The sequence below is a fragment of the Nomia melanderi genome, chromosome 7 (genome assembly GCF_051020985.1).
Source record: "Nomia melanderi isolate GNS246 chromosome 7, iyNomMela1, whole genome shotgun sequence".
NCBI lineage: Eukaryota > Metazoa > Arthropoda > Insecta > Hymenoptera > Halictidae > Nomia > Nomia melanderi.
In genome coordinates, this window is record NC_135005.1 from 12,297,935 (window position 1) to 12,321,013 (window position 23,079).

The following is a 23,079-nucleotide window of genomic DNA, read 5'->3' on the forward strand; positions in this document are numbered from 1 at the left end:
GCTGAAATTATTCTATTTCCACAGATGTCCATAGCCAGACCATTGTATATATTAAATAACACTGATTTCCACATCCCCGTCGTGACAGTTCATTTCATGAATATTACAAACCTTCTCCGGCTAGACGAAGGAACGCACGATAATCCGCGAACGCGAGATTACGTCTTTATTCGGTATCACTGACCTCCGTCGGCGTATGTATAATCAACATACTTTGCCCCGACATTTAGCAGTGGCGTGTTGTCTGTTTTCCAGCCAGCCGAGAAATTATTTACAAGCCGCGGCTCGGGGGGCCAATATAAAAGGACGTAACCGCCACGTGGCGCGCCGGATGAAGGTACATTTGGACTTCCGCGAAACGGGATGATTTCGACGAACACGTAAAACGACTTTCACGCGGCAGAAACAATAAACAATATCGGTGGAAAAATTTGTTGAAGTTAAACAAGCGTGCGTCTATCTACGACCCGAGCTGCTTCGAGAACGTCGGTTACAGTGAAACGAGGAAACATTGATGTTGCGGCAAAATGGCTACCGAACGAGTGAAGGCGCTCTTCAAGTATCTGCCAAGATGTTTCATAAAATAGGGAGAAATTAAAAGCGTCAGAAAGTGAAGAATAGAATGAAAAAGTATAGACATAAACAGTGAAACATAATATTACAAGTGTAACATTAACAAATAAACGAGAATTTTTAAATTTTCCTTTTGCAGATAAGAAATATAATTTATATATAGTTCGATATAATGAGTGTGATCTAGATTCTTATTTGCATCGAATTAACTCTGTAATTTAATTCGTCTAGCGTTATTTCATTTGCAATTCGAAAACTTGAGGTATTCAGGTGCTTGAAAAAAAGAGACTGATCGCTCGGCGAAGGAAATCTTTTATTTAACACCTCCTCGTGATTATTCAGAATTTAAACGCAGATGATTACAATGTAGACAGTCCTGTAATCACTGTTGATTCACATTAAATGAGAGAATTACTCTAGAAAATACTGTTCACGCTAACGATAGATTATTTGTGAAAATGGCTGCAACACTTTCCGACGATTCTTTATTATTGTTTGGGCTGTCGCTGTATTACCAGTAGCTTGTAATCTTTCGGCGAAACTGTAATACCGGACACAATTTCTATGGATGTTGGTCCCACGCCGGGGACCGGACGTAGCTCGAATTTCTGCATTATGCCGACGAAGAGGAGGAATGTCGCGGCCCTTGCCAGCACTTCGCCTGGACATCTTCTTTTTCCTGCAAAGGTAACGAAATGTTCTGTTTCATTTGTTCGTTCTATTCTCTATCGCACGATTAATAGAATAATTTCCGATTTTCTGTTACGCGATTAAAATTTTCTATTACATAAATAATAAAGCAATTTTTCATTTTCTATTATGCAATTCAAGCCGTAATTTCTATTTTCTATTTCATTTTTCTTCTATTTTCTATTATGTCATCAAAAACATGATTTACATTTCCTACTATATAACTAAGAACATAATTTTCTATCTTATGGTTTGAACAACTCGACGAATGCGATTTCAAATGAGTCATTAGAGAAAGTCTAGTGAAATCTAATGAATCGTTGAATTATTAAATAATATATAATTAGCTGATGGTAATAGATTCATAGCGGTGTTTTATTGTTTCCGAGAACGTTTAGTTCCTCGTATGTTCCATGGAAATTGGAAAATTCTAATGGTAAACAAATTCTTTCCATGGTGCTTTTGTAATTGATCGTGAAACGAACAAACGGCGGAGCCGATTAACGAGTTTACGTTCGTTTTCCCTTCGCCTGAATGATGTTTCCGACTTTCCTAAAGATACCCGGAAACGAGCGAAGAAGCGGTGTCATTCTATCTCGAGTCTTTTTTGCATCTTAATGAAGTGACTTGTAAAAACTTTGTAAAAATTTGGAAATGAGCAATCGATTCCGAGCGAAGATCGCAACCGATAATTCCCGAGTTTCTCGTTTCGTTAAAAAAAGTGTATTTACTGGAATATTTGCCGTGAAACAAGTTAATATACGAATACTAATTAATTCATTTAATAACAAATGATAATCTATATGACAACACTCATTAATAATGATTTATACAAAAATCATTCCCCAAAAAATGGCAGGAAATCCCGAAACTCCTTCTATAACAACGAAATTTTCTGATCAATTGCGATAAAGATAAACATCATTTTTACGAATAGGAGCAATAAACAATTTCTTCTTTTAACTCTGTAAAGGTGAACGTCACCGACTCACTTCTTATTTCAGTTTAAATCCGTTTCCGTATAAATGGTCCCGTTTTGAAGGATTTCAAAGTAGATAAGTAAGATAAGATAAGTACATTAAACACTGAATTTAGACACCTTAGAGACTAATAATAACTAATACATTTGAATTTCCAAGCTCAGCTTGTCATTTTAAACGTGAAATTCCGAGTAAGGTATTTTAGACTAGCTACGAATTCGTTGCGTTCGCTTCGATTCTAACACGTGTCGGTGACAAACAATGGTTTGAAACAATTGAAGATGTATTGGATTAAATGCAGGGAAGGTGTGCAAAGTAATACGGACAGCCAGCATACTGATTTCTGTAACAACGTAACAAATATGGTCAACATTCTTATTTTTATCCGATATTTTTATCGTCTAAATGTAACTCGACCACTTAACAATTTAAGGGAAACACAATACCGTAAAGGGTTAAATGAAATCTTCGGACGTTTAGACAGTACACGACGCAATACCTTTTCCGAAAGTCAATGAGTGCACATCCGGTTCGAAGAGCCCGTTCTTTATGAATCTCTCGGGCTTGTACAGTTCCGGCTCGGGATACAGATTCGGATCCCTGAAGATGGAGTAAATGTTCATCAAGACAGTGCCGTCCTTTGGTATCTTATAATTCTCGAGGTACGTATCGCCCATAACGCGGCGCGGTCCGATCACCGGGAACACTGGCCACATCCGCATCGTCTCGGTCAGTACAGCCTCCGCGTAAGGTAGCCTGCAACAATTTATTGTTATCCGGAAATCTCGGACAATCCTTACGTCAGCGAGAAAACCTTCGCGTTCGTTCAAACTTTAGCGTCGCGATGTTCGTCGGCGTGAGTCTTTTATTCCCAAAGCACCTAATCGAAACGAGAATCTTTGTAAAAATTTGGAAATGGCCAGCCAGTTGCCAGCGTAAGGATTAACCCTTAACACTCCGGACTGTTTTGTAATCTATCAGCAACTGCAACTAATTTTTATAATATTCCTAGCGAAAATGAGAAATGCTAACATTTCTTCGACCTCTTATTTTCCTTCTCAGTGAAAAATTTGGATGTGTGGAAAGTTTAATAATTTTAGGGTAGTTTCTTTAAGATTCATTAAAATATTTAATATTATAACTGGTGCAATATCGGAGCCTACAGAGTTCAAAGGGTTAACCTGGAAACGCCTGAGGATAACAAAAGTGGAATCATATTTATGTTACATGTTATAAAATAGAATATTTCACGTGAATCTTGAACACCGAAAGGGACACGTTAAACATTTTTCAATTGAACTTTCGAAGATGACCTTTCGGAGATAAGGTTCTCCTTTAAAGCCAAGGTCATACCTGAAATTCGTTCATCTTAAATAATTTCGCGACGCCAATGGATAAATATTTGTTGAAACTATCAACCCTTTCGTCAAATGAAGACATTCTGTGGAAAAAGACCGCGACGCTCGCGTGATTATGGCTTAGAATCTAATTACTTCGGTTTGTCCGCCAAGTCGGGAAGCCTGTCGAATGGTATCGCCGCGTCGATTTCTTCGTGCAGCTTCCGCTGGACGTCCGGGTACATCGCCATACAGAGGAACGCGAAGTCCAACGTGATCGCCGTGGTCGTAAAACCGGCGAGGAAGAGATCCACCAGTATCATCACTAATTGATCCACTGGAAAATTCAATTGAAAACTTCATGCGTCGGTCGATCAACTTTCTCTCTTGCAGATGATTTTATTAGCACGAGAACGTTCAACCCTTCCAACACGGAAGAATAATGAAATTTCAAATTTAAAAAAATCGTATGTATATAATCGAATGGCTTTTCACCTGTATAAATGGAACTCGTTTCTTTGGTCTTCACCATCTCGTCTAGGAACTTGTCGATTAAGTCCTCTTCGCCGCCTACGACGTGTTTGGCTCTGTGCTCATTGACGGTTTCCTGAAAATCCGATGTTAGTTGACGTGTAAATTCCCTTTGAGCAAACGAATGTTCTATTTCCTCAATAATCGTGGAAGAGTCATTATATCCATTGCATCTGATAGTTCTAATGTTAAATAGAAATATTACGAAGCGATGTTTTCTATTCGAAACGAGCAAACATCAACGTTTTCTAAACCTGGCGTTAATTAGGTCCAATTTCCTCGATCTAATTGAACGAACGTTAACGTTTCTAGGAACAGTAGTATAAACAATAGCGTAAATAGTATAAAGTGTACGATAAATATCCGCGAACCCAGTGTCAATGCCGCGAATCATCCTTTACACGCGGAACCACGGTTTAATTAGGATTGATCCTCGTCGAAGAAGCTCACCATTATGAATGTCCTGAGCTCGTTGTTCAGCTTGACGAGAACGTTGTAGCCGGTGGCTTGAGGTGCAATATAACGGATCCAAGGGAAAGCGGAGAGAACTCCGCCGAGTATGTCGAACATACGCCCGCGGCGTTCCATCAGGTCCACAAAATATTCTAGCCTACGACGCACGAAAGACAACAATTAACGATCACACGTTTAGCATTTAGTTGCGCGACGAGACCCACTTGCCGAGTAGATTCTAAACGCTCGCCACGGGTCGTTACCTTCTTTCATTAAAAAATTTATCGTCGCAAATCATTCACGCGACTTTCAACACTTTATTAACTACCACACGATGTACTCGCCACGCGACTTCTTCCTGATTAACTGCGCAAGAATCGAATAATTGATCAATTCTGCGGGACATTAGAGGAGATCAATGACATTTCGGAATACTGTTTTGCGTTCGACTCGACAATGTTTCTACAAAGATTCTCTCGATATTCAAATTCAGAGTTTCAGCAGTTTTCCCAATTTTCACATTTCAGAACTACAAGAGTCTTCCTAATGTCCAATTTCAAAATTTCTTCCTCTTCCTCGAAAATTTTCAATGTTTCAGTACATAAATCATATAATAAAGCTGCTAATTACGCTACCAGGTTATTTCGATCAGATACCACCGAGGGTATTTAAACGCGAGGCGAATGGGTTAACGCTAACCGTACCAACACTTTTCCTACCGTGTTCGATCAAATATCAGACTATAAAGTAAAGGTGAACCAGTTAGGTAACAAGTTCTTCTTAGTGGAAACAGAGAGAAAAATAAAGGCAAAAATTGAACATCTACTTAATCGGAGTATATAGGAATTGACGAAAATTTAATGAACGAAAGAAAGTAGAATTTGAAATCCGGTCATTAAGTCGGTTCTTAGTACGGTTAGTGTTAATAATGACCGTGCTTAGGAAGATCAAGGCTGCCCAAACATCGTGCGTGGAAGTATCCCCTTGCCCCCTTGACTTTTTCAGCTTTTAGGACCGCCGATGCCTTTCCCTCGTCAAACAAATACTATTTACCTCGAATCCTGACAAAATCGCGTTCCCGATGCGAAACGCCACAGAACGTTCATCACGGCGTGAGAGAACACCGGCTTTATTACTTTAACGCCGCCGCCTTTCAGATCATTCAGGGCTAGGGACACCTCCTCTTTGATCATCTCCGACATCGTCTGCTTCCCGAAACCGAACTCCTTCAGGGTTTGTACCGCCCAGGCGCGTATCTCTTTCCACTCCGCTCCGTCGTTCATCGTGATACCTTTCAACGAACGTGGGATTACGTGACACGTGACCGTCATTATATTTCGATGATTGAAGCGTAGCAACGAGTATGTACCTTGCTTCTTCCCCATATTACGCAGACGGATGAACTCGGACCAGGGACGGCCATCGTACAGCTCGTTCTTCAGTACGGACTGAATCGCTTTGTTGCCAGAAACAAGGTATACATCGCTGTTGTTCAGGCGTAAGCTAATCACGTTGCCGTATTGTTTGGAGAGCTCGAAGTACGCCAAATGCTGGGAGCCATATTTTTTCGCCAATCGCTTCAATAGAAACCGATGCCCGAAAAACGGATATGAAAACGGCCCTGAAAGATAATTCAGATTTGAAGCGGGGGGAACACCCCATCGATCGGACTGAGTCTTTGACGTAGGAGAGTATGAATATTCAACAGAATTATTCATTGTTTACTTGAATGTTAAATTCTTTTTACATATTCTCATTGTGACGCACATGAGTTTCGGAAAACTGCATAACAATGATAACTTTCAAAATAGTAGAAATCCTGGGAGTTCTTTTCTTTTTCCGTATTGATCCAGTTTTCTGTGTTCCTAACGTCGACGAGGACAATTAAGCAGAACAATGATCTAGAACTCTTTGGATTCTTCACATTTCCATTTTATATATTGTGACACTATAGAAGGGAGTTCAATGTTCAAAAGATGATTGGAAGGTAATTCAGTTCTTGAAATTCGAAGGGTGTCCTGGTCTTGTATTTGTGCAAATACACGAATTTAATTGAAAATCTTTCGCAAATACGCCTTCATAATTTAAATACTTGCGAAATAAAAATTGTGAGGCAGGTCAATCTGACCCGTCCGGCAGATTTAGTGTTAAGATATCAATAATTGCGACGTGAAGAAACTGAGACCCGCCATTTTGTCGGGCACGGGAGTTCTAGTGTTACACGTAACGGTAGGTTAGAATGTCGTTATCATATAGGGTATTTCCGGACGAAATGACGCGGTTTCATTTACATTTTCAAATATGTACCTAATAATATTATGATAGTGATGTGTGTCCTTCGATACCATTCAAATTCCCATGTCACCAAATTTCGTATCTTTAAATCCAACAAAGATATTCAGGTGTTCTGTTTCTATTGACTATTTTTACCCATGTATTATATCTTGTACATAGATCTGTTTAACCGTTCTTCCTATATGTATTTAAAATTTCACAAACACATTTTGTCTTCGTTAGGTATTGACGCACTCGCGACCGATAAACTTTTCGCTTCCTTAGTACTCATTATCAGTGAAAACGAAGGAAATTCTAAATTCACTGACTCAAACTTCTTACGTTAGAACAGAGATAAAAATTAGAAATATGTTATTTTGAAATATTGGTTTAGTAACTCTAAATAATTCATACCAACAGTTGCGAATGTGCTAATAATGTTTACAATGTAATTATTCTTTTGACAAACGTGCTGTCACTTTAAGACTTACCCATTCATAAGATATATTATTGTATTAATATTTGAACACACTGAAAATTCGTAGAATCCGCGATCTATGAAAAGATGAAGAAGAAACAGAATCGCGTAGCACAATAAGATAACACGTGCAAGGGGAACCCTAAACAACTATCTTCGTTGCTTTTAATGTCGTCAAATGCGTAAGAGAAGAAACGAATTCCGTGTTTGACCCGCGTGCCGATGAATTCCATGGGGAAGGTGTGAATTGACACGAAGATCTTCCGCCTTGTACTCGAGGTACACGATGTACCACGTTTCTATTTGCATTTACCATTCACTATAATGTTATTGTGTACTATTTGCGTTTCATAGTAAGCTGAAGTGTCGTATCATCGTCGAAAGCAACAGGAATGACGAGTAGACGATCGAAGACGACTGAACATTAGCGTGAGAAAATTTGACAGAAGATATTCGTTGAATTGATGCATTTCACAGGACATATCAGTTGAATTAATGAATTTTAGATTAATATATTGCCATTGGAACATTTTCAGTCGAACTTAACTCTTATTTATATTATTCCATTTAAAGTGATTAAATTCCGAGATAATTTATCTTCATTCGCGGAACGCGTCGCAGTCGTTAATTTAAACCGGCCTACTACTGATCTAATCAAACCGATCTCCGCGCACATTCATATAACATTGACGAACCAGTTCATTCATCGAGGAACTTTCTTGCCTTGTCCCTTGAAGAAATTCTTCCAGAGATGCTTTCGTCGGTACAATCTATGTCGTGTACTTGTTAAACGTGTGCGATGCAAGTTTCATATTCCTTATAGTTGTAATAATAGTTGCAATAAGAATAATAGCACCGTTATAATAAATATGCATATAGTAATGTTACGTACGCGTTCATTGTTCTGCTTTTTGAATGTCACTGTTTAATTTGTAACAATTTAGCAAGTGCATTAAGATTAGGCTACGAATGTTTATGCATTCCAAGGAATATTTAGAGTCAAATATTACGTTCTACGATGCAAAATCCATTGAAATACATATTTATAGGGGTAACGTACTACTTAATATTCCTTAAGCTTTTTCTTACTAATAGCATTTTGTGAATTAGACACGACATTCGGTCAATTCGGTTTTAACCCTTCCGCTGTCGTCAATTTGTCTACAAATTTGAAATATTATTGAAGGAATAGGAACATACAGTCTAATGATACTTCTTTTACATTATTTCATGGTTGACAGAATTCCTGATGAAATGAGAACACGACAAAATGGAAAAAGAGTGAATAAACGAAAAGGAAAACGTGACAGTATTAAAAAAGACACAGAAAACATAGCAGGGTTAAAAGTTCAAAAGACCCGATGCGACCGTAATTTCGTTACGAAGAAAAAACATTTTTTAAGCGTTTGTTATTATTTCAAGCTGTTCGTGGAATTTGAATCAAGTTTTCACGATCATGTTTTACCAAACGGTTACAATTGGCTAAGGAAACAAAAGAAACATGGACCGTTGGAATGATCGCGGTACGATTACGCTCGCAGACGCACACATTGACGAGGTGAAATGCTACCCAAGTTCAGCGTCGTTATTTCGGCTGAGCGTTGTCAACGCTGAAAAGACTGCTCGCGAGATTTCGTCCCATAGATAGTTGCTAAATTTATAGTTTTCGGATGCTCTAGAGAAACTAGCTGATTTGTTCAAAATATTCCCGAATGCTTAACCAAACTGGAATTTCTTGAAAATTTACAGTTTAATAGACGAATTTAGATAAAGGAGAATTAGCTAAAATGTCACCTTCTCAATGATTGGTTACAATGAATCTATGTCATATTTCATTAAAATGGTTATTTTACAAAGTTCTTCAATTCGACAAATTTTCAACGCTTTTAATTCTTTTCGACCTTGAAAGTAGAAAATTAGGGTTGGAGGAAACATACTAAAAATAGCATATAGACGTTTAGCTGTTTGACTATGATTTCTGTCGATCGTTAGCCGATGTCACTCAATTTCCACGTCTAACTTAACGGTCTCAGCTTCAGCGATAAAAATAAGCAACTACCACGACTTTCAATTGAATCAGCTACTACACCGAAACTTCGGTCGCAAAGTAAACATGCAATTGAATTTAACAGGTTGTCCGGCAAAATCCAATACGATCGAAGGAATTTCTTTAACGAAACAACAATTGAAAAGCCAAGGCTTTCGCAACCATTAATCTCTTCAATCTTTTTAGCCTAATGAATCTAACAAATCTCAGTTCCTCCTAAGTATCGCCAAGGAAATAAATCCACAAGCCTACAGACAAATTTTCGTCCAAATTTAAACGTCACTGCGGTTAAACCGTCAACTCCTCATTCGATTCACTCCATAGAAATGCAAGTCTTAACAAAACAAGGGCTAGACGGACCAACATTTTCATGAATCCCTCTACCTATTCTAGCGCACCTAACGAATCTCAGTCGCGGATTTAACGGACCTTTAATGTACCGCTAAGAAGATAAATATTCACAAGCCTACAGAAAAACTCGCTTCACCCAGCGGTCAAAGCGTTAATTCGGATCGCATTCAATTGGCGATGATTTTACAATGAAACGCGGCTGCGGAAGAGGTGTTCAGCGTTAATTTAGTATCGGCGGTCGGGTACCGACACATTGACCCCGTGAACCGCATCTGTGACGCAAACCCGCGCGCAGCTTCCGTTTACCTGGCGGATCCTCCTTCCTCTTCAGTCCGATCAGCTTCCACGCCAGGAACAGGATCACAACCACCAGTAACAGCGTAACGGCGTCAACCATCGCGGAACGTTTGCTTCTGCTACCCGTTTCTCGGCGACCCAGGCCGACGGGGCCTTTATATCGTACCACGTACCACTAGCTGACCTTTGATCCCTGCCTGGTTTTACGGTACTTTTTCGAAGGCTTTTCCTGCCGATTCGTCGTTTCGATCCCTTCCGTGGGCCAGCGGCCGCGCGATAAGCCACGAACGGCTCCACCGATAAGCCAGCGCAAACGCTCACGGCCGCAACAAACGTGTCACCACGCCGAAGAAAGAAAGAAGACGCGAGTTGGCGGTGCTTCAATGGGAGATATAGTTAGACAACTTTTCCGGGGCTATTACATCGTATTCGGTGTCGGCCGACTCGAATCAGGGCCTCCATTCGAGACTGGCGGTTACCAGCGATGGGTTCGAGTCTTCTTTTGAGGGTTCCGAGGTTTCGTGGTACGTGTTGGGCTGGAACAATCGATGGAAAAGACTCGATCCCATCGCTGTAGAGGTGAGCCTCGATGGAGGTTTCGATGGTGTCTTGAAGCTCGCCGCATCCTCTTGATCATCGTTGCCGGTGATGGACACCTTTGGCGTCTTGTGTATTGTTCCGAATAAAACGTGAAGTTTTATTGTAAATGTATGTATGTTTGCTTTAAGTTGATATGTTCTGTGTTATATGCTGTGTAGGGTGGGAATGGTAAATAGATAAATATGTTAAAGGCTTTATATACGATAAGACGTGTCCCGTCACGCGAGTGAGGCATGACTCGAGAGAAGTGTTGAATAATTGCTAGTTTGTTATGTAATAAAATGACAGTATTCATTAACTTTATAGTGGATTATAATAAAGCTTGATTAATTTTGCTATTAACAAATTACGTACACAGGCGGAGCAAAGAAAAGGTAGTACTCAACCTTTTTGTATGCTTTGTATCACAAACTAATTTATTTTACAACAGTAAAATTATCAAAATTTACAGTAAGAACTTGCATTTAAATATACCCGTATATGTACACAAGTAATTACAATTAGCGTGCTAATATTGTCACCGTGTAATGAGATAATTACGCCATTTGCGTTTCACGTCGTCGCAAAATAAACTCACTTCCGAATGTTCTTAATATATGTACACTAAAAATTTCATATAATGTCTAAATCAACCTCTTTTTTCGGACGTTTCTTTACCACTTTCTTCCCTCTTATTGTACTCGATTTCCTCTTTCTCGCTTCCTTCTTTTTCTGCTGCTTAGCAATTTTACGCTTAGCGGCCAACTCCGGATCCGTTACGAACTACAGTGATAAAATATTTCAGTATACGCATGATTGTAACCAAGAAAATGATCAAACCATACCTGTTGCGTGCGTGTCTTTCTCCTCTCTGTTTTCTTGATATCCAGTTTTTGCTGCACACGACTGAGCAACGTAGTGTACCTTTCATTAGTGCGTTTTTTAATCATCGTCGCTGCTTCTTTTGCCAACCGCCGTAAAGGAGCATTATGTTCCTCCGTAGTTGACATTTCACGTACGATTGGTGACATAATACTGAAAAGTACTGGCTCCAACTCTTCTATGGGTATGGTTGCCACAACGCCGGCCACCCATTTGAAGAAAGCCGTTCGCTGTAAAAGAACGTTCATTTTATTTTGTCGTTTCAAAAATAAAAACGAAAGACACAACGATCGTTATCAATGAATATCTCTCAACGAAATACTACGCACCACCGACGTCGATTTAGGAGCACGCGTTATTTCTACATTCACAGCTTTCCGTAGTTTCCTAAGCAACCAAGGAAGAGACAGCTGATTTTTCTGGTTCTCCTTCATCTCGTTATCTTGGTTAGCAGCAATATTGTCAGGTGTGGCAATTGGGTTCAAAATTCTCGCGATGAAAATTAAATTCTTAATGGTTTGGTCTAATAACTCTTCAAACGTTGTGTCTGGTTGCAATTGCGCAATTAAATCTAAACTCAAACTCCTTATGATAACAGCCGGATCAGAGTACATGTAACCGGATTCTGCATCGCATTTCTCAGGATTCTTTAAGCAATCTATAACCTTATCGACGTCGAGAGCGGCCAAGATGAAACCAATCATCTGTGACGCTGCTAAACGAACCCAAGAGTGAGGATGGGCTAATAAAGATTGACAGTGTTCTGAAATATATGAGAAATAGTGTTAAAAGAATGAAAAACAACAGAAAATTACTGTAATAATGAAACGTTAAAATTACCAGCAAGTGTAGAGACAGCTTGTTTGTATTCCTCCTTCTTGAGAAATGCCGGACAATTTGCTGAGATTTTTAACAACAGTTGCAAGACCTGGAAAATGTGATGATCTTTCATTCTCTCTGGATCTTTAATGTTGCGATGCATCTCCAGTTTAACATCCTTGGCTGTGTGTAACTTCACGAAGCGACCTGGCTCTTCTTTGTCATCGAACTTCGCGTGAAACTGTTTCAGTATAAATGGTAATATTTCTTTTAGACGAGACTCGAATGTATCTTTCTCTATACTAACGAATATGCCGCACAATTGAGCAGCCAGAGCGCGGTGCGCTACCTGAAAAAATTAATGTTATTATTCACTAAACGCATTAAGAACCGTTCAAGTTTAGTTTTTGTTGATTATCCTGGAGTTCCAATAATTAAAAGTTGAATAAATAATAAAACGATGCACGTGTATGTAGACAAGATGATTCTTTGGCAATCACCTTAATGTCTTTCAACCATTCCACAGTAATATCAAAAAGCTTGCTCCTCTTATTGTAGGGTATACGTGTAATCATTTCTTTGATACACTTTGCGCATAATTTGCGACAGGTTGGGTCATCGTCGTTCACCAGCCTTGCGCCCGCCATTACGAATATGAGACCTGATCTTAGAATTAGAGCTTTCTAAAATTATAATTACTCGATTATACTTTTGACGAATGTTTTACAATGTAGTTGACTATTCATTTCTAACTGTACTAGAAATTACTTACCAATGGAAATCCTGTCACAATACTGTGAAGCATTTCTAAGGCACTAAGTCGACCAGGTTGCATCTGGTAACTGAGTTGTGTTAAATAAAAGCCTATGTGTTTGTTTAAATATTTCCCAAGTGGATATTCCATTAAGTATGTGTAAAAAACGGAACGAGATTGCTGCCGTACATGTTCCAACTCTGATGTGATGCTCAAAACGGCGACTTTCTCCATGACAAGAAACATTTCTGGGAAAACCATTTTCCGGGCAATTATCGCTTTCAGTAATCCAAATGCTGTCGCGTGTTTATCGCAATCGTGGATATCTTCCTCGGCGTACATGATCAACACTTTTAGCTGGTCTGTAGTGATTGTATAGTGTTTCACGTCACGGACAATTACGGACATGCACTTAAAACCAGCCATAACGAGATCAAAATTATCTCCTTTGCTTAAACCAGCCGCAGCATATTTGTGCAGTAGGTTGAAAATGGACGCACAGATATCAGAGATTGACTCTTGTATCGAAGACAGATTCATTTTGAGCAACCAATTTAAACACTGCAGGGCTAATGTACTTAACTGAAAAAAGAATGAAAATATTAATTACAGGGAAAAATTACAAAAAAGATATAACTTTCGCGCATAGCGATATTTTAGATAAATTACTTTGACGTGTTGAGATTTTAAACAGTCACTTGCAATTGGTACAAATGGCTCTATGAAAGGTGTAAACTTTGCGCCAGATATTTTGTCCCGTTTTAATAATATATGGAAGAGTTTTAAGCCAAATTCCATAATGACATGGACATTAGTATTTTTAGATGTTTTTGAAGTAGCTCTAATTCCCATTCTACTTTTTGGTTCCGGTGGTATGATGTACAAGTCTGGCTTCTGTCTAGCTAATGCCTCCACTTCTTTTTCTGTATATTCTTTATCATCTTTTTTGGGCAGTAGTTGTGGAATGCTTTCAGAAACTATACCATAAAGAAATATTAACATCTGTTCTAATGGTATATATGTGTTATCAGCTAGACCTAACACCACATTCCTTAAACATTCTACTACTTTTTGGACTGATTTGTGAGAGTGTGTTCTCAGAAGCACATCTTTTAATGGCAGAATAAGATCTATTAAGCAAGATTCTGTAATATACTCCGCTAATATATGAAAAATATCGAAACTTTTTGTAGACTTTGCTTCTGATACATTTTTCACAATTCCAATTACTTCCTTTTCTTCTGCTGTTAAACCAAATAAATCCACTTTACACACCTAATGGGAACAGTGTGTTATTAACATAGAGAAACTGAAATCATCTTTCTGGTAGTTGCTTATAATGTAACTTACAGATAATATGCTCTGAAGATTTTCATTGATATCAAATTTTTGGAAATATGGCTTCAAAACAACTAATACTGATTGCACTGTATATGCAAGAACATGAACTTGGAACCCTTTAGTTAATAATGTATTCATTTCTCTTAATAAATGGTGAAGATACTTTGGACCCAAAGTTATCATAATCTTTTGCAGTACCTCCCGAGTAACTCGTCTTACTGATTCCAAACGTGATTTCAAAAAAGTACATAATTTCATAAAAATTCTGCAAACAAAATTTTGGATCATTTTATAGTAGCAGTTAAATATCACCTAATATTTGTTAGATTTGTTTTAAAAGCTGCACATATACTCACCCTGGTAAATTAGTGTTTAGAACATGCTCAGGTAACTTTTGCAACAATTTAACAAATGCAAGTGCAATGGGAACTCTCATTAATTCTTCTTCTTCATTGTCTGCTGCAACTTTTTTCTTATTAATCTTATGACTACTCTCAAAACTTGTTTTTGCTATAATGGAACGATGAAGTTGTGGCAATAATTCTTTGGATATACTAAACACAATCTTTTTTGCCCCATTTTGTGATAGAACTGTTTCCTTTTCCATTATAAACACATCTTCTTGTACTTCTTTCTGCTCTTTTTCAACAATCTCTTCAACAGTCTCCACATTTTCAGAATTCAAAGCATCATCTAAATTTTCTTCGACTTCATTAACATTTTCGTTGATACTTTCTTCAACAACGTTTTCATCCTTTTCCTTCTTCTCGGCAGAAACTGTTTCACTTTTTATAATTTCCTTTGCTCTTTCCAATTGTACGGATCCTTCACCAAATTTATATTTCGATAGATTAAAATGAAAAGAATCTAGAATAATAACAATTATTCTAACCAGTTGTTTCTGATACTCGATAGAACTTCTTAACTTCCCTAAATAATACTTCAGAATAATTTCATACTGGTGCCAAGGCAAAAGTTTGCACACTGTTCCAACTGTTTCTATTGCAGCATCAATAATGCTGTTCTTATGTATAAAAGCATCATTGCATAAATATGAAGAAGCTAGTGGCAAAATAAATTGTGTTAATGTTCTTGGATTTGGCGCTTTCTTCAGTGTCTTTGCTAAGCTACAAAATTTGAGAAGAGCACGAGCTCTTCTGTGCATCTGTAGATGTTGCATGTTCTCAAAGAAATCCACTTCTGGATCGATCTTATTAGTCAAAAGTGATAAATCACGCAAAACAGGGTGAACTTCTGGACATTCCATAGACATGTTTCCCAAAAAACCTATTGAATGAAGTCGTACAGTTTCGTTTTTACTAACAATCCCTTTCCTTACAAGCATTAAAATTGTTTCATCCATCAGAAAATGTCTATCTGTTGTGTTCTCTCTGTACTTTTTTGCCAATTTTGGACCAACAACTTTCAGACATTGTCCAGCATAATCTCTCATAGCTAGATCTGATTCGTTTTTAAGAAAATAATAACAATTATGAATAACAGCTACACCAAATTCCAATGTGAGTGCATCGCTTTCTATTATTTTATTAATTTCAGTAAATGCATCCAGCCTCTTCTGGAAATCTGGTTGATCAAGCCACCTACGATCCCATGCATTCAATGCATTTATTATATTGTAATTTTGCATCAGTATCTCACGGGACTCTTCTGCAGATCCTTCAACAATAGTTTTGTAAAGCTCTAGGAAATGCTTGCGAGCAGGAATGGATGAAATTACACCTAGCAGAGGTAAAATTGCGCGCAAGTGAATTTCCGGCTTTCTAATGTATTTTATAAGGTTTACAACTGTAGTAATTAAGTCCATAATCGTTTCCTCTCCTTCTCCGGCACTAGTCCGTCTAACTAATATTGGCACAATAAGAGTAAGAAGTGTATCGCAAGCATCGGCATCTTTTACAAATTCGGAGAGACGTGACAAGATCACCAACTCTGTCTTATTTACTCCTCTGTTTACCTTTCCTAGTTTGGTTTTAATATATTCCAAAATACTAAAAACATGGGGAAGTAGTATGGTTGATCCATAGTTAATACCACTAGACAGGACTTCCTCATTTATATCGAGTAAATTACTAAGCGCAGGTGTCAAAGGAACGAAATGTGCATCATCTTCCATATCATTCTCGTTTCTTTTTCCATAATCCTGCAACGTTACCATCTTTTCTATCATTTCGAGTATCGTATTTACTACAGATGCATGAGCCTTTGGAGCCAACAGAAGACGCATAATATACGGCAGAGGGCTAATTAATTGATCATTTTCTTTGTATTTTATAAATAAAGGATAATAGCGTGAATTTTGACTCCAGGTCATAAACAATTTTAGTAATGGTGTTGGACTCTGAGTACCTTCAATGGGTAATTTTTCAAGCCATGGAAATACTGCAACATCAAACAAAGCATCTATTTCATATTTGCTCCATTCATAGTTTTCGTAATGACCAAAGAATCGTGCCAATATTAAGATACAACTTTTCCGTACATTTCTAATGGTTGTTAAATAGCCAACATGCACTTTATCTGATATCTTTAGGATTCCAGTAACTTCTGCTAAAATACATATTACCAAACCAAGTAAATATGGTAAGACTTTCTGTGTCATTTTACTACCAAATTGTTCTATTAAAATTCCAAGTAAATTTATAGCACTCTGTAATCGTTTAGGTGGTATCACATTATTTAAATCAACTGAATTAATAATGTTCCGCGTCAGCTCTTTCAAATTGACTTTTTCATTTATTTCAAGTGGCATATATTTTTTAAAAGGTCTGAACGCCATTTTTACAAATATAATCATTTCATCCTCTTGAACGCCAGCTAGGAAACGTAGAATAAGTTTTCGTCTTATAATTCCTCCTCCTTTGCCACCAGTTCTTAGTCCTACTTTTGATACCATTTTCGAATAAATTAATCTCATTAATATAGGAATAAAATCTTTACGATGCTCGTTTTGTACCATGTTACTTTCTTCATCAATCTTAAAACGCGTCAATTCATTTTTTAAATTCTGTTCGCTAATTATATTGCTCAGATTATCTTTGTATGGTAAAAGGTACTTGTACTTATAAGTGAGAAGGCAATTTAAAGCAGCCTTTTGAATATGAAAATTCTTTGATGCCAATAAATCCAAATAAATTTTGTGCATCTCAGATTCTCTGTACAGTGTTCTAGGGTTTGTTATCTTGCTAAATATCTCTAATTGAGCAATTAAAACTTTTGCTTTGTAAATATTATTTAGCATAAACACCTGCTTTGATTTAGTATTCGATGGTTTAAATTTTACAGCAACAGAAACTTCTTTTTCTTCTTCCTGTTGTTTTTCAACTTTCTCGATCTCTTCAAATTCAGGATTTATATCATCATCTGAATCAACTTCCATTTCATTATCAGGAGTATCTGATTCTTGTGTCTTCAAAATGCTGCAGCATTTAGCATCTTCGGAATTTGACTTGAAGAAATTATCGTTTACATAATCAATAAATATTCCTGTTATGTCTCTATTTTTCATTTCACAGTAATGTGAAAAGTTTCCCATACATTTCCACAATAGTAATTTATGATTTTCATAATCAGGTTTGTCCTTATTTTTCTGTATCGCAATTTCTATTTCAGAAATAATAGCACAATCATATAATATTTTATAATCTGGGATCTCTTTATAATTTGATTTTAGTTCTGTCAAGTATATTTGCCAGAATTGTTCACATTGTTTCGTAGCATATGTGGCAATAATTTTACTAACAGGTTCCCATAGTATAGAAAAGTTTATGTATAAATTCCCTAATAAATATCTAAGTGGAAAATCATTATATTTAGGATTTAAGTTTAACATTACATTGCCATCAAATGTTAATGCTTGCAGATGTAGTAATTTATTCCTGTAAGTTTGAACTGTTATAGGTTCACATTCTGCCAAATACAGATGTTCCATAGCAGTCTTTTCATTACTGGTGGCAGATATTTTAATCTCGTCGACGTTAGAATATAAAGAATACAAATGTGCTACGATCAACCGTATATCGGTAAATGGAGAGCTCAACTTTTGTGCAACATTATTGTGTATATTGTCAAAGACACTAACATTTATGTACATTTCGCGATATTTAGATGTACTAAAATATGTTATGCATAAATCCACTGCATTCAGAATTAATTTATTATCAGGACATTTTGATAAAAGGTCCAATACTTTTATAGCATGTGTTTCCATAAAGTTATATAAAACTTCAGGTTCCAAAATGTGGACTGCAGACTCAAAAGCCAATAAGAAACTGAAAGACAATTTGTTCAAATCATTTTCTGTATAAGCACCATTCAATATCCGTTGATACAGAGACAATATTCCTTTCTTTAAAATATCTTTGAACTCTTCTGCTAATGGTTTTAAATGCGGTAAAATAATTAACATTTTCAATGTACCAGTCGATACATTATCACTGAGTAAACCGTTTAATTTTTCCATGAAGAAATTAATGCTATCAGATTTAGCTCCTCGAATATCTAATACATACTTTTGCCATTTATTTAAATTAATTCCATTTACACACAACGGAACTTTCGTATTCACTATATTGGCAAATAAATTCAAAGAATCATTAGTGAATTCATTAGCAATAGTATGCCGCAATATATGCGGTAATATCACGGTTTCAAATGCTGAATAATCTATCAAACTTTCAACAGCTCCATATAGTAACTTCACATCTTTGACAGCCATAATTTTAAGTACTATTTGGCTCGATGTCTCTTGCATTAATTTAACATTGCCTGCTAAAAGAATAGCAACTGCTACATTTAAAATCTCTTGCACCACATCACTGTCATTCTGAAAAATGTCCAGAGTCTGTACTAATTTTTTAATTAATGGCACTGGCTCTAGAATGAACCTTCCATTTTTATGATTAATGACTATATTTAATAATTGCATTAAAAGGATCAAACTCTTTTCTCTTCCAGCTGTTGGTTGGAAATTTTTAGTCTTTTCAATAGATATGTCTATAACATTTAACACTACAGACCAGAATATTTGACATTTTTGTGCATGTATATTTTGCACAAAGCAATTTACTATTTCTTTCAGTACTTTAAACATTAAATCTTGATTGATATCGTCATTATTCAGTGCACTGAAATATAACAGAAGCAGTTGTTCCGCACACGAATGAAATTGTCCTGGTATACCAGCTATTACATTAAACAATAATTTTCCACATCCTGGTACTCCACTAGGATTTTTGTTCAAAATATTTATTACTGTTTTTAAAAAAGAATCTTTATCTTTAACTTTGCGCACTACAAATGCAAAACTTTCAGCTGCAAAATTATTCACATAAGCTGGTTGTGTATCTGCTAATAATGGCAATAGGAGGTCTAATATAGTGTCAATATGTTTAACCAGATAACGCCATAGGAATTTAAACAAATAAGCCAATGTCGTAAATGTATATTCCAGTTGCTCTGTATCTTTGGTATGTAATAAATCAGTGATAACTGATAAAAATTCAGGAAAATACTCATAAAAGTCTTTCTGTAGATCTTTAGATACAGCAACCACTAATCTATAAAGGAAAATTCACATAAAAAATGTGTTAAGACAATTTGTTATCTATATACATAGTTTCACCAATTCAACACTTCTCAGGTATGAAGCGAGTTGTAGTTATTAATATTGTATTATTATGATTAAATGAAATATGATTATATTCATGTAATTCATAAAAAATTATTAAGTAATCATATAAAGAAACTTTTGAATATTGAATTTACAACACATCCTTTTCTGAAAAGGTTGACCGATTTTACTTTTTTGTAGCATATGTATGTTTACATCTAATACTTACTCTAAAATTGGTTGTAAAAACAGAACATCCTTCTTCTTCAAATACTCTAGCAACGTATCAATCACAAACTGTTTCTGATTGATTAACTGTGGAAGTGTGACAATATTACGAACTGTTTTCTTAAAATTACAGTATTCCTCTGTGAGATTAAGAAAATTCCATTTTTTAAGAGTCTGGTAAAAATAAGTTTCGGCATCTTCATCAACTTCTTCGTTTCGATGGGCAACACGATGAAATACATCAACGTCAATTTCACTTATCCTTTCAGAGAATGGTTTAAACTATAAAAGAATAAATAATTGATAAACACTTCAAATCAGTATGCATAATTCACATAAACATCATACCTGAAAGGTATTCGATTCTTTATGACGAATTGGTTTGTTCTTCATGGTCACTGAATTTATAAATACTTCACATTTATTCCATTAAATGTATTATTTACAAAGTAAATTAGTCAGAAAGCAATTGACACCAACATTAGCCGCGAAACACGTGCATGGTCTGATCAGGCATAGACATGTTTATTTTTTAATTTGTAACAGAACCATACAACATGCCTATTACTGCAGAAGAATCTTCATTACCGATAAAGAATGCTATATAGATTGCCATTTTTATAATATAAAATCTGTTATTGTCATAAATATTTATTTATATTATTCAAGTCCATGACAGCAAACAGATATGTAATTATTTCATAGTTAATATAATATTTAGTAACTATTTTACTATGAAAATACAAACGAGATATCTCGTCTGATGATAATATATTTATTGAAAAACTTACAATCAGTAACTATTTGTGATAAATCTACTATATCGACGGTCGAAATACTTGCTTTCCTCTGTTCTGCTGAATACATACCTACATCATTTTAAACAAACGAGAGTTCTTTCTTAAGTTATATTATTCTTTGTTTGATTTATAATGATACACTCGTGTACAGTATTACCGGCAATCAATTCGTTTTATTGGGTTGGGTTCATTTAATCTTAATTACATTTAAATACTTTTTTATAATAAATGCTTCTATTCTCTTCTTTGACTGAATGGCATTTTGTATGTAATACAATATTTACCTGGAATATTTATATAAATCTGTACTTTTGTGTATAAAAGTATTTATTAGATATGCGTACTTACTTTGTACACATTTATACATACCTATGGATTTCAATACACTGTAAAACTTGAAATATGCAACATACTTGCAATTTCCGAAACTTTTCTATTTTACCATTTCTTCGCTTATCTTATACAATATGCAAACGAAGTATTTATAAATCATGTATACAATAAATAAGAAAGTGTCAAATGATCATTTTAGATAGCAATCCCGTGGATTATTAATTTTCTCAATGACCGCATTTAAAATCTTAATAATGGCGCTGTGAATTGACCATTGAATGTTACGGTGGAAGATAGAGCTCTCATTTCGGTTAGTGTGTCTCAAACATTGGAGTGGGGTGAATAACTATTTTGACCGCCGGTGTACTTTTAAGACAAATTTCTTAACATACATTAGAGGCGGATCTTTGGCCGTTTTCGAATGTTGTAAAAGTAATACTTCATTAAGTTTTATGTAGCCTCCGAATTTGAAATCGCAGGTCAAACAAATAAATACCTTCATAGAAATCGTGGAATGGTCCTTTTCATAACCCGTGCGATGGAATCACATGGGGAAGGCAGGAGAATGTCAACGATCAATAGTATTACGAAAATGAATTGGTGATTCGTACGTTAAAATTTTGTGTACAACATGGTGTCTGGGGACCACGAAAGGTTGCTGCCCGAGCCGGAGAACTTCGCAAAATGCTTTTATGATCTCTTCAAAAGCATCGCCGAGGCACAGAGGTGCGAAACTCGTATAACCTCCCTCATGCTTTGTTTACTTGATGCTTTTGGCGGTGACATCACTTGTCATTTATCAAACTCAATGATTATGATAAAAAAATTAGACAGCCAACACATATTATTATACAATATATTGATTAACATTATAAAATTATGCAAACACTCGATAACTGCCTTGGGTTTTTCAAGTAACCTAAAACAGTTTGTTTATTGTAATTAATCTGTGCTACTGGGACTGTCAGTTTGACAGTTGACGCGTAAATGAAACGCCGATTTTCCGTAGAGTTTTAACTAAATGTTTTCAATCTTTTATATTTATTAAACGTGAAACTACTTGATAACACTATATTGTAAATATTTATTTTAATTGCCAACAAAAATAAAATAAGATTTTCTTTACAAATGTAATAAAATTTTTGTTGCTATTATACCGATATTTAACGCAAATTTAAATTCGTGAAATAAGTTAAACAATACTTTTGAGATAGATTTTTTTTCTTATATCACAACTGTATCATATATTGTATTATAAATTTTGATTTTCAGACAAAAAGAAGAATGGAGAAAATGTAAAAAGAGTAAATGCATAAGAAAAAGGGACAAAAAGAAGGTACCATTTGTTGCTATTTTATGCAGATTTTGTTATAATAGAATTTAATTGATGTTCTTAATATTTCTAGATCGATTTAAATGGGGATTTGAATTTTAATAACCCACCAGAAATAGAATTATTTTGCAATGCTTCTGCATTTGCTGTGTTTGCTAGTGTAAGAAGTTCTATTTTGGAAAGACATGCTAGGACAACAAGTGAAATTTATAGAGCATTAAATTGCAATTTTCCAACACCACCAGAGCTTAGTGAGACCATTGATACAGAAAGTGATGATGAAGATAGAATTTCAACTATACAGAGCGTACCAAAGGTAATAATAAATTATGCAATGAATATGAGAAGGGCAATTGTGATTAAATCCAAT

The 23,079-nt window shown here is 36.0% G+C and overlaps 3 protein-coding genes across 3 annotated transcripts in view; 1 reads left to right on the forward strand and 2 right to left on the reverse strand.

Moving 5' to 3' along the window:
- Positions 1-869: 869 nt before the first annotated feature.
- LOC116430511 (putative cytochrome P450 305a1) lies at positions 870-10,190 on the reverse strand. Its single transcript, XM_031984767.2, has 8 exons — positions 10,021-10,190; positions 5,934-6,185; positions 5,618-5,855; positions 4,562-4,721; positions 4,076-4,187; positions 3,737-3,917; positions 2,743-2,999; positions 870-1,252 (listed from the first exon to the last, which is right to left on the reverse strand). The coding sequence occupies exons 1-8, from the start codon at positions 10,109-10,111 to the stop codon at positions 1,062-1,064; spliced, it is 1,482 nt and encodes a 493-aa protein (XP_031840627.1). The 5' UTR covers positions 10,112-10,190; the 3' UTR covers positions 870-1,061.
- An 814-nt stretch (positions 10,191-11,004) lies between these two features.
- LOC116430510 (small subunit processome component 20 homolog) lies at positions 11,005-20,818 on the reverse strand. The gene is made up of 11 exons (XM_031984766.2): positions 20,592-20,818; positions 20,245-20,525; positions 14,743-19,962; positions 14,396-14,651; positions 13,715-14,320; positions 13,064-13,627; positions 12,792-12,974; positions 12,313-12,640; positions 11,802-12,235; positions 11,436-11,702; positions 11,005-11,373 (listed from the first exon to the last, which is right to left on the reverse strand). Exons 1-11 carry the CDS (start codon positions 20,634-20,636, stop codon positions 11,224-11,226), a joined length of 8,334 nt encoding a protein of 2,777 aa, XP_031840626.2. The 5' UTR covers positions 20,637-20,818; the 3' UTR covers positions 11,005-11,223.
- A 1,134-nt stretch (positions 20,819-21,952) lies between these two features.
- hiw (MYC binding protein highwire) overlaps positions 21,953-23,079 on the forward strand; it is a 421,563-nt gene continuing 420,436 nt past the window's right edge. Inside the window, exons 1-3 of the mRNA XM_076368982.1 lie at positions 21,953-22,102; positions 22,649-22,712; positions 22,783-23,025. Coding sequence (XP_076225097.1) covers positions 22,008-22,102; positions 22,649-22,712; positions 22,783-23,025 — 402 coding nt within the window. The 5' untranslated portion in view covers positions 21,953-22,007. The remainder of the gene's footprint in view (positions 22,103-22,648; positions 22,713-22,782; positions 23,026-23,079) is intronic.